The sequence below is a fragment of the Xenopus laevis genome, chromosome 5S (assembly GCF_017654675.1).
Source record: "Xenopus laevis strain J_2021 chromosome 5S, Xenopus_laevis_v10.1, whole genome shotgun sequence".
In the NCBI taxonomy this organism is placed as follows: domain Eukaryota; kingdom Metazoa; phylum Chordata; class Amphibia; order Anura; family Pipidae; genus Xenopus; species Xenopus laevis.
In genome coordinates, this window is record NC_054380.1 from 106,853,228 (window position 1) to 106,866,461 (window position 13,234).

At 37.3% G+C, this 13,234-nt stretch overlaps 1 protein-coding gene across 1 annotated transcript in view; it reads right to left on the reverse strand.

Annotated features, from left to right (window-relative positions):
* LOC108718135 (neuronal tyrosine-phosphorylated phosphoinositide-3-kinase adapter 2) overlaps nucleotides 1–13,234 on the reverse strand; it is an 82,673-nt gene that overhangs the window by 58,313 nt on the left and 11,126 nt on the right. The window contains exon 2 of the mRNA XM_041564950.1: nucleotides 4,506–4,744. Within this exon, the coding sequence (XP_041420884.1) occupies nucleotides 4,506–4,708 (203 nt within the window). The 5' untranslated portion in view covers nucleotides 4,709–4,744. The remainder of the gene's footprint in view (nucleotides 1–4,505; nucleotides 4,745–13,234) is intronic.

A 13,234-nucleotide genomic window follows, 5' to 3' on the forward strand; every position in this document is an offset into this window, starting at 1 on the left:
TTCTCTATAATAATAAAACATTAGCTTGTACTTGCTGGTAACTAAGCTGCATGAATCCATATTAGTTGCAAAACAAACTGTTTGCGTTTATTTAATGTTTAAATCATTTTTAGCAGACTTAAGATATGTAGATCCAAATTATAGAAAGATCCTTTATCCAGAAACAAGCATTCTGGATAACAGGTCATATACCTGTACATAGGGTTGCCACCTGTCCGGTCCTGGTTGATCCCAATGTTATTAATAGGGGAAAAAAGATAAATATATAGGAAGGAAGGATGATAACTAAGCTGCATGAATCCATATTGGTGGCAAAACAAGACTACTATTTTTTTTTACATTTTAATATGCCATAGAAGTCTTAAGAAATGGTGCTCTAAATTAGAGAAAGATCTTTTATCAGGAAGAAACCTCAGGTCACAGGCATGACAGGGAAAAGATCCCATACCTGTATAGGTTTCTGATTATTAGAATAGTTAGTGCAGAGGTCAGCTTTTTTAATGGCTCCGCAATGTCCATGTAATTTGGTCACTATACATCGTTTTATTAGTAACTGACCATGTTCCTTGTTGGGAAACAAACAAACAAACAAACAAACAAACAAATAATATAGTGTCTTTAGCAGATGAATTACTGGACTGATTTGTTTGTTGTGGAAATAATACAGCATATTTGACAGCAGTAGCAAAAGGCTCTGAGCACAAGGCTCCCTGGGAGTTTACCTCAGCTGTCTGTCTGCCTTGTTTTTCTGGTAAGCACTCATGCAGCACAGTCAGATCTGACTCCACCTCTTCTCAGCATCCGACTCTTGGCTACAAATAACCTGCAAGCCCAAGCCTTTCAACTCGGCAAGGGGGATGGGACGATTCTGACTACATGAGACAGAACAGAAAAGCGAAAAAAGGGCAGTTATACCAATTCCTCAGCACTGAGCTGGCAATCTAAAATCCACACCATATTCATCAGGAGCAAATTCACCTGCTTGTTTGATTCATGAACATGACGGGCAACCCATGCAAATACACTGAACATATTACAGCACCGTGCACATAGTGTCATGGCTAGAAATAAAAGCAAAATTGGTTGCGACTGGTTGCCGTACCAGTGCAGTTTAGGACACACTGAACCATTTTACAAGATTCAAAAAGAGAAAGGAGAAATCTCTTTATTCTGGTATAATGATATAGAGATGTATTTGTAAAGTCATTGACACGGCGATCGGCTAAATGGCGATTGCCGCATCATAGCCCCACCCCCTGATGTCACAGAAACTCCCTCTATGTCATGAAACCCCCCCACTCCCTGATGTCCCAACCACTCCCACTTGTCTGGTCTCCACCGTTTCCAAAGATGGCAACCCTAGCTATAAGTTGTCAACTGACGTTACAACCATATCCCAGTATCCTATGAACAGTGTAAAAGAAGACATTGTGCATACCCTGGAACATTAATGCCTCACCATTACGGAAAAAAAACAGTTTTTTGTGGCTTTTTGTGTTTTTTGTGTCTCTTTTGGAATTTCTTTCTGTTACACATGCTATATGCTTACTTCTTCAGATCTTTACATAGTTACATAGTTAAATCGGGTTGAAAAAAGACAAAGTCCATCAAGTTCAACCCCTCCAAGTGAATTTAGAGCTGCTCCAGAGCGAAAGGCATCAGTCCCCTTCTAGCCCACACTAGTCAAATCACTAGTCAAATCAACCAGAGGCCATTCTCCCTCTCTGCGATTAAAAATTAACATCAGAGCAGGTCAAAGGGGGACAGCACCGCTAGTGCAATGAGTGCAATATCGCTCTCTGCATGAGCGGAGGCAAAATTCCTGGTTAAGACCCAGAAATTCATCTCTTAAAGGTACAAGAGGTGGCTTTTTGCAGCCCCTTGTAACTGGAATCTCACTGCAACCTGAGCCCCTTGTAACTGGAATCTCACTGCAACTTGAGCCAAGGTTCTCATCTTGCCTCATGGCAGGAGCAACCCTGAAATCAACTCTACTTGTAGCTGCTTAAATGCTCACACAAACCGCCGGTCCTTAAAAAACCCCTTCTCTATCATAAATAGAGTCGGCCAGATCTCAATCGGGCAGGTTAAAAAATCCAGTCAGATCACGGCCGCATCTGTGCGTTTATGCGGTCCTGCGATCCGACCGCCCCTATCAGATGCATTATGATCTGATCGTTGGGCCCTAGGGGCCACGACTGGATCAGCCCAATATTGCCCACTTCAATGTAGGCATATCGGGGAGAGATCCGCTCGTTTGGCGACATCGCCAAACGAGCGAATCTCTCCGTGTATGGCCACCTTTAGTGCCTGGCAACAAACGAGCGGATCTCTACATCTATGACCACCTTTAGAGTTGTAGTATTTCTGGTCAGGTGATCTCTGAGGGAGCACAGAGACTGTCATAAAATAATATTTACTTAAATATATATTTCAGTTTGAAAAGATTCTTTAATTTGCCACTTCATTTGATATAAACATGTTGCTGTTGCTCAAGTATTCATTGTGGGGGTAAAGTTTTCCTTTAATGCATGCAAAGGGCAAAACTGGTCATAGAACTTATTCGCACCATTAATATTCCATTGGTGACCATTAAAGGTGAAGTTTGACCAAACATTATCATTGCATTCCTTCAAATATTTGGGATCGATAAATGCCAACAACACAGATGATTGAAAAAGTATATTAGTATGTATTGTATTAGTATGTATTGATTGTAAGATTATTGTGACTATGTTCTCCTTCTGTCTCAGTCCTGACAGATTCTAGTCTTTTATATGTACAGGGACATCAACTGAGAACTGATTTCATCTGGGTAAATGTTTCACCTCCCCATTAACAGATTCCGAGGAGTGAAAAATAGATACACAACTATTCTTCAGTTCCATTGCACTGTTGACTATAAAACGTAACAAAATATACTTAATTTTTGCACTATTTCAGATATATTGGTCAGAGGAAGCAAGGTTTAATAGGAAATAAAGCTCAATAAAAGGCCACTGACACTCCTTTTTTAAAGCTCCATTAAAGCCTGCTCCGTTTCTAGAGTCATGTTGTTACTATAAAAGCACCACTATATATTATTCAAATGTCACTTTCACGTCAAGACATTTTAACAGATGCCCTTATCAGCTTACAGTTACAACTGTATTATTATACGTCAAATGTTCCTACTAGTTGTGAAAATGGCAAGACTATGGTCTTCAGTATTTAAACAGGTGAAACAGGGGCAGAGCTACTTGTATAAAGCCTGTATTCTGTAGACCACCAAATATCACAGGCAAAATATATTTTAAAAGGTTAAATCTTGTTTTTTATTAGCAGTGCTACCCTTAGGTAACTGCATGTGTCTATAGTTAATAGACGTATTACTCAGTTAGTTTTTTCTTGCTGTCTACGTATACCTGAAACTTTCTATGTCCGAATCCATTAAATCCATAGAAAGCCATTGTGTTTGTAAACCCTGCAGCCTAAACAAAGAGATGAAAGGTTCCTAACCTTGTCCTCATCCCACGCAACCAGTGATGAACCTTTCCTGCATATTCCCTAAGGAACACAGGCAAACCAAACAGCTAGAGATGGAGATCTACTAGATTACCTTATACACTTATTGATATGGAAATAGCCACTGTCACAGTATATATCAAGAATCTACAAAGAACTTTACACATTCCGATGGATTGTAGAAAACTACAAATATTTGATGATTATAGCACAATTTATTACACACACTGGACATCACACATCTTCACTGTAAATCAGTCCAGGGTGGCAAAGTTTTGAGTTCACTTTTATACATAATGTTCATGCATTACCAGAATTGGAACAGATAAACTCCCCATTCATGAATTACTGGATCAGTCAGCTTTTCTGTCCCTTGCACTAATTACAGCACACCAATAACATTGGCTTCTTGGGGTATTATGGCTACTTTTCGAAATGAACCAGGTTTTTTGAACAAAAAGTTAGACTCACCACATCACACAGAGGGTGCAGGTGCCCATGCCCAAAACCTTCAGTTTAAGAAGAAACACCAAACAATTCTTGCATACATGATCATCCAGCCTGACGCCTTTTGTGCCTACATGAGGCACTTTTTTTTCAAGAAACAAATTAGCAAAACAACCCCCCAAGTTGAGTCACAAAGTGTTTGCAAAGCATTTCTTAACTGTGCACAGAGGAAAAATTCTGGGGGAAATGTAAAAATCGGTGTTAGCACAATGCAAACACAAATGGAGCATGGTCCAGATTGTCATAAACCGATCACAGACATGCACCCTCTTATTGTTTTCATTGGTTCATTTTTCCAATGTTTTTATTTCACTTTCCACTTTATTATTATTATTATTAATAATAATAATAAGCCAACACAATATATGCCAAGATGCAGTTACTCTGAATCAAATATACAATCAACAGTAGTCTATTATTTTATCCTGTTATTCATAGTTCTTATTCATATGCTGCAAATGAATTTGGAAGATAGAAAGCAATATTCATATTACCGTTTAATGACCTCTTGTTTTCTACGCTTTTCATGTTTTTCTTTCAAGTAAGCCAGATTAGCTTCATTTCTCAGCCGATCATTCTCTCTGGCGATATCTGAAGCATTCTGAATCACCAAACCATCATAGGCCTTTAGCCCCATATCTTCAATATACTGGAGAAATGCACTCAATTTATCTTCCTCTGCATTGGAATTCATCATCTTGTATATGATAATATGAAAATGGGCACAGTTCAGCTGTTTAAAAAAAAAGCAAACGAAATCATGTTATGTTATTTTTATATTTTGCCATCCCTAAATATTAGACTATTTTTTAAAATATTATACTGTATACAATCAGATTGTTCTTTGGAAGCATGCTCCTGTGTTCTGCCAAGGCTTACACCCACACAAAATGGCTTTAGATTGTAACACAAGAAAAAGACACTGATACTTGGTTGCTACACAAATATATTTCATGAATTTAGAGCTGGAGTGTCTGTATCGTATGATGACACACGCACACTTTGAGAAAGGCCTCGGATGAGGCCGAAACATTAGGCTGAAAGCAATTTTTCTTGCTCCAAATGCATTAAAGTCAGTGGGCGTTTATTCTTATGGCAGTTTTTTCTCAAGACTAAAAGGCTAAATGCAGAATTTCACCATGAATCCATGGCTGGCAAATAAATTTGCTCATCACTAACCATGTTTTATTTAAAGATTTGTGTGATATGCAACTCACCTCCTACATGATCAGTTAGTCAAATATACAATTTAGTATGGTTGAGAAATAGGAGACGTCGTGTTTTGATATTATACTTTGTTACTTTGCATTATAATCGTAAGTATTGCAGTGGCCTGGTGGCCTAGAATGGATGGCATATTGTATATTTGGAAAAACACAATAAATAATGATTGTTTAAAAAAAGAATTAGGAGCTATCTTGAGACACACGTGCCTTTCAAAGGGGCAATGGTTTCCACACTGCATTTTAGCGCTTGGACCCCCAGCCCCCCGAGCAGGAGAATGCCTGTAAGCTTTTTAGATATTTCTGAAAGCTCAGCTTAAAGTTCACTATATTTGGGGTAAACATTTATTTCCTGAATGACTGATACATCAATGTGTTCTTATATCTGCACACTTGTTGTGAGCTACACCTCTGACTACAAGACGGACCTCCAAAGAGGGCTTGAACTGAAAAAGCCTGACAAGCACAGGATAAGGGATTTTAAATTTTAATTTGTCTGATTGGACCCTTCATGTTGACCATGATATATCTCCATATTTGGCATTGGTGAAGTATGAGTACAGCATTAGGAGACCAGGAATAATTCGTAAGAGGGTCAGTCTGATTTTTTCCTGTTCAGAGTTTTAAGGGAAAAACACAATTTTTCTTAGAAAAAAAGTTGAATTTTTTGTGATTTATTAAACCACGAGGCTGCTAAAATTCCAAATGAAAAAGTAAAGTCAATGGCAGATATTCTGCTTACACTTGGAAGATATCATGATCTGCGCTTGGTTTCATACAATAATCCGAATCATTTGTTTTCATGTGATAATATGAACATATGATTCAGATTTTTTCCCACACTAGCCTTTTTCAAGTTTATTTCATGATAAATTGGGTACAAATGTGGATGGTAGTTACAGGGGTGAATATCAGTTTATAACTGAGGATATTAAGAACTGGTTGTATAGGATCTGTGGAAACCCGTTATCCAGAAAGTTTTCAATTATTAAAAGGCCATCATTTTAATAAAATAATTAAAATGTTTTAAATAATTGTCCTTTTCTCTGTAAAAAATAATAAAACAGCGCCTTGTACTTGATCCTAACTAAGATATAATTAATTCTGAATAGAGGCAAACCAATACCATTGGGTTTATTTAGGGGCCCATTTACTTAGCTCGAGTGAAGGAGTAGAATAAAAAAAACTTTCGAATGATTTTTTTGGCTACTTCGACCATCAAATTGGATACTTCGACCTTCGACTACGAGTTTGACTTCAAATTGAACGATTCTAACTAAAAATCATTTGACTATTCGACCATTAAATAGTCGAAGTACTGTCTCTTTAAAAAAAAACTTCAACCCCCTAGTTCGCCACCTAAAACCTACCGAAGTCAATGTTAGCCTATGGGGAAGGTCCCCATAGGCTTTCTAAGTATTTTTTGGTCGAAGAAAAATCGTTCGATCGATGGATTAAAATCCTTCGAATCGAACGATTCGAAGGATTTAATCGTTCGATCAAACTATTTGCTCTAAATCCTTCGACTTCGATATTCGCAGTCGATTATCGAGGGTTAATTAACCCTCGATATTCAACCGTAAGTAAATTTGCCCCTTAATGTTTAAATGTTTTTTAGTAGACTTAAGGTATGGAGATCCAAATTACAGAAAGATCCCTTATCAGGAAAACCCCAGGTCCTGTGCATTCTCATCCAGGTCCTAACAAGTGTTATAGTGGTATTATTTTTCTTTGTACAATAACATACATCAGAAGGGGGCAATGAAGTATGTTTCCTTTTAAATGTTCATCCGGAGCATGGGAACAACTAGAATGTATTTACTTTATTTGCATTTCTGCAGAGCCTGAGTCGGTTATCAGTAGCATGAGCTGCAGTTACGAGGATTTCAGCCAGAGATGTGTAAATGAGGACACTGTCACTTTAGATTATTCATTTAAGGGGATGGCCATGATTTGTTGTCTCTATGAGCCACCACTCCTGCTTATCAGAAAGACTAACATTGACATTATTATTGGAGCCAAAATAAAAGTCTGATTTATACAGACTTCAATATAACAAATGTCTGTACGTATCAAGCACCGCAACCAGTGCATATTCCCATTGTCTGCTGTAAATAACACTTATCTTAATGAACATTTCCACACCATGGATTTATTGCAGTATTTTAATCACACTAAAATAGAGATGTCTGCAGCATTTAATTAACATAAATTTGCCTAAACCTGTTGCTTCATAGTGGTGCAATGTGCGCGCACTTTTTCTTGCATGGGAACAAATTTGGTTTGTGCATATTTAATATATCTGTAGTTTTTGCAAACTTGTAATAGCGTATAAGCCTATAGTTTATGGTTCCCCCCAACAGGATGCAGTGTAATAACTAGGGATGCACAGAATCCAGGATTCAGTTTGGGATGTGGTCAATTTTTCAGCAGGATTTGGATGAATCCAAGTGTTTGACTGAACCAATTCCGAATCCAAAATAATTATGTAGCTTTCCGTCACACAAACAAGTCAAATTTTTTTTAACTGCATACAGGGTGCATGGGTCTCCCCCCTCCTTTTCCTTATTTGCATATGCAAATTAGGGTTTGGATTCAGTTCTGTATTCACCCAATATCAAGCGACAATATCTTCCTCCTGCTTCTGTTCAAATCAGCTTTACAGTAGCTTTTTTACCAGGAGGCAACAGAAGTAGAACATCTTAATTGAGAGTCACTCATGTAGGTTAGGTTAAATGTTTCCAGAGAATTTCTTAGGATAAACTGTAGCCCCCCATCTTTGCCAGTTGCTGCTGTGCTGACACCAGGAATGATTATGGAATGCTGGGAAAAACAGCAAACGTGTTCTTTGCATATTGTACTTGTTTCCTAAATGAATGGCCATTATTTTGATTGCTGCAATCTTCTCAGCTTGATTTGTCTTGAACCCCTTCCTAATGACTGTGATGTGAATTTCCATGAGTAGTCCATAAACTTTACTAAATGTGTTCTTTTAATGAAAAGTTAAGGCAATGCCCTGTGCACTCCTCAGCAAAAGGTATTGTAACCTTTGCTACTCCTACTCTTGTCTCTACTATGGAGACCAGGAGATGTTGATTGTTAAGAGGCCCATTCACTAAGTTCGAGTGAAGGAATAGAAGAAAAAATAGTTCAAATTTCGAATGTTTTTTTTGGCTACTTCGACCATCGAATGGGCTACTTCGACCTTCGACTACGACTTTGACTTCGATTCGAACGATTCGAACTAAAAATCGTTTGACTATTCGACCATTCGATAGTCGAAGTACTGCCTCTTTAAGAAAAAACTTCGACCCCCTAGTTTGCCACCTAAAAGCTACCGAAGTCAATGTTAGCCTATGGGGAAGGTCCCCATAGGCTTGGCTATCTCTTTTTGGTCGAAGGATAATCCTTCGATCGATGGATTAAAATCCTTCGAATCGTTCGATTCGAAGGATTTAATCGTTCGATCGAACGATTATTCCTTCGATTGTTCGATCGAAGAATTGCGCTATATTATATTCGAAGGATTTTAATTCACCAGTCGAATATCGAGGGTTAATTAACCCTCGATATTCGACCCTTAATACATCTGCCCCTAAATGTCAGTGCATTCTCCTGTACTAGATCAACAACTGTTTGGGCTGGGTGATATGTCAGAACTGTGCTTTGTTCCTTTTTCATACTGTATTTTGATGAACTTCATTTTTGTGAAGCACCACCAGTCTTTGTTGAGGGTACACGGACAGAAAACAGAACATTTATGCTTCTTTATTTTTCACAATATTTGTATATTGCATTTCGCCCATTTATTTACAAAACAACCACTGCCACATACACAGAACAATCATTGCACAGACCCTTATATATCATGACTTATTATTTTGTTTACAAGTGAAAGAGCTTTAAATACAGTACACTATTTACAAATGAATGACTATAACAAGGCTAGCCAATATGAATTCTTTATTGTTCTAAGTGGTTGGCTAGATGAACAGAACCTTAAAATGCTTAAATTAAACTTCAGTATGCACCGACAAATCCTTTGTATTGTAAGGGAATATCCCTCTTGTGACATTGCAACACATAATAGAGATAAGCATGTGAATCCTGTAGGTTTTCTAACCATTTACTCTTCTGTCAAATGTCAAGACCAGCAATTCTTAGATGATTTGCAAAATATTCAAAGTGTATTCAAAACTGCATAAACAGCCAACATGACGTTTTGGTCTCCACTGGGACCTTTCTCAATTGGCTGTTCATGCAGTTTTGAATACACTCTGAATATTTTGCAAATCATCTCAGTGTTGCTGGTCTTTATTTGAATTATCCGGATCGTTTGCCGTGCACCTGAGGTAAGTAATATAGGGGAGTGCTGCCCCTAAGTCGTAACTACTACATGAAGGTCCGCACTCTCAGGACTTAGAAAAATCATAATATTTATTATAAATGACTAATGTTTCGGCTAGGTCCCTAGCCTTTCTGCACTGCACCCAGGCAAATTCAAATAACTTTATCGAGAGTCCTGGCAACCCTTGGACTTTTTTGCACAAATCTTTGTATGTTTTAAACCGATTTGATGGTTCACAATTATGCATTTTATAATTGCTCTTAATAATGCGGTTAATCTTTTTACACTTTTGTATATCAATTTTAAATATGTGCTTGGAAGTTGATAATTAGGATTTTAATGAAGAACACGTTTACTGCTATTAATACCTAATTAACACTTTTCACTGAATTGGTGGATTTTTGAATTTATGTATCTCGTGATGACTTCTGTGTGTATCCTGACGACGGTTCAGAGAGAACCGAAACGCGTTGATGTGGAGTAGTCTGTAAAACTACAATAAAAACCTTTATTTCATGATACCCGTGAGTGCTCCAACTACATCTATATATATATATATATATATATATATATATATATATATATATATATATATATATATATATATATATATATATATATATATATATATAGCAATCACTTGTATTCCATTCACATTATAGAGAGGAAATAAGGAAAACCCCACCATAAATTCTAGAGCATTGAAAATAATTATTTTGTCATAATTAAGCCTGTGTGAATGATACACCAGTGTTGAAATAAGATGAAATAGCACTTGAAATAAGAAGCAGTATTTTCAGTTTTGTATGACTTTTTAGGTGATACATTTTATATATTATAATGCACCAGATTCAATTCAGTTTTCACTGAAAAGTCATGGATGAGATTCAATTCAAGGAGAAAATACTAAATACTTTTGTCCTAAGTCACTTTCAGTTCTTTCCCTATAAACTTCAAGTTTTCATGTGATAAACCATGAGTTTTTTTAAATTGAATTGCATCCCAAATTGAATCTCATCCATGAATTTTCACATGATAGTAGGTATAACTTCAAATTATTTACAGAAAACTCTCTCTTGTTCTATATGACTGTAAACTAGCTTATGCTGACTGCGCATGGGGAGATTTTTGGAACTTCTGACCAACTGGCCTGAGACTAAAGAGTCAGATTTGGTACAATGTGGCCTTGCATATGGAGACAAATGCAAGTATGTCAAGGGAATTTTAAGGGATGTGTTGTCCCTTCTATTTTTTGGTTTACTGTTGATTTCTCAACCGTACAAATCCCATTTTCTGTTCAGTGATACTGACTATGCTGCAATGGGATGCAGTGGGATTTAATTGGGCAGCCACCATATACAATAAGGTTTGACTAAAAAAATGTACAATCAAGTTCCTGGGAAAGCCAACTTTACTACAGTCTCAGAATCTAAATTTCAATACATATATATTTTAGTGGTTTCTGTTTTGAAGGAGCCATTAAATTAAGTTCAGATAAGTTCTCAGCGAGATCTATAGCACCCACTTTCCTGCCAATAGTTGAAAAAATATGTTTAAAACACAAAATATGTCCAAACCATTATTATTGTAATTCTATTCTGCTCTTGAAAGTTAAACAATAGCCAAAAAGCATCCTGTTTCTTGTCTTTGTCCATATACTAAACAATATCAAAAGGTGGTTACCAAAAAAATACACATGTGCTAAGGCTTTATAAAGGTGCTTTCCAAAATGAAAAAAAACCCAGCAATTTTAAAGTAAACAGAAAGCCACATGCCGCAGACTGTGCTAATTATAATTATTGCATTAGGATTTTTTTTAATTTCAATTACACAATATACACCCAAAAAAAACCCATTTCAGATAGCTGTTAACATGCAATTTAGAAAGACTAATCCTCTTTTCCTTATGAAGCATTGCATTTAAACAAATGTCTTCCATCTCAATGTACAAATGGAGTCAGAATAAACTTTGCAACATATAGATGATAACATTTCTGAAGAGCATGTGGTATATTGATTTTTAAAACCTCTGAATAATAAACAGTTTTATTCTCAGTTGTCAGGATATTGGGTGTTTGTTGAGGTATATCCCCTTCTTCTAGGAAACAGTAACTTGTATGGGGAACGCTTTATGTATGTAGAAGTTATTCCATATGAAACAAGTTTTTTTTCAATAGCCCAAATCAGCCTGACATCTAGGTTACAAAATGCAACATGTGACTAATATTTCGACTCTCGACTTATTGTCCATACACTGTTAAATGGAGCAATTTAGTGATGTCCTGCCATATCAGGCAACTAAGTCACACTGTGTGTCATTAGCCTAAGTGTTAGCGTGGGAAATGCTGTTGAGCTTCTGGTGCCATTCAAGATAAATCATAGATTTGCAGTAATATCATTCAGAGGATGGGATTCAGTAAGTGATGAAACTGCATGCAGTCATGACTAATGTCACAATATTCTTACCATGAGATTTATTATGTATTCTCTGACTATACTGTATATCTTTAATGTGTGTTTTTGTTTAAATACAAGTATATACTGTTCATAATCATGTGTGTATTAACCCACGACTGGGCTCCCATGTTCCATAAACGTACATGTATGTACTACTGTCACATATTTCTGCTTTTATAGCCTTTCAACTTGTTTACACTGCATACAGTATGTCTTAAAGCTTTTAATATTTACAAGTGTTGTTGCTTCCATGGAAGCTGAAAATGAACCTCTTTGCTCCACTTTTAGGGCTATTCCACACGGGGAGATAGCGACGCGTTTGCGGTCGCGGCGACAAAGCGCCGCGACAGACGCCGCGACCGGCGCAGGCGACAGTTTTGTATGGGCGCCTATGTAAAAACGCCTGTGCTAACCACACGAGGCGATGCGCTTTTCAACAGTCGCCTGAAAATGCCTCGCCAGGCTTTTTCAGGCGACTGTTGAAAAGCGCATCGCCTCGTGTGGTTAGCACAGGCGTTTTTACATAGGCGCCCATACAAAACTGTCGCCTGCGCCGGTCGCGGCGACTGTCGCGGCGCTTTGTCGCCGCGACCGCAAACGCGCCGCTATCTCCCCGTGTGGACTAGCCCTTAAGCAACAAGATGAATGCTGCTTCCCTACTGAAGTCAGAAAAGGTTCACATATCTTGATGCATGGAAGAAACTCCCCTAAAGAAGGCTTTGTTAAAATATTGTCACTGCATGGCAAAAAGGCACAGCTTTATATGAATTTGATGTTGCTACTCAGAGCAACTGGTTATAGGTCCTAGCTACTCAGCCACAAGAACAGGATCATTATTATGAATGGTTTGGGGGAAGTGTGGGGAGAGAAAACAAGAATAAACAACAGACAGAATAGATGAGAAAAGTACAGAGGTTACAAGAATCAAACTAATTGTAGGGGGGAAGAAATAGGAGGGAAATGGTAGTTAGAGGAGAACACAGAAGTGGAGAAACAAATGGGAGATCCATGGAAAAAAGAAAAGAAAGAAAAGAAAAAGACAAGAGTGAGGGAATCCAGTCAGACTCAAATGTTGTGTGTCTTAGAAGTAGTAGCATTTTGCCATTTTACTTTCACATTTAATAATGATAATAATAATGATTTAATAATAATGATTTAATAATGATGAGGCATTTATATTCCCATTCAGTTGTAA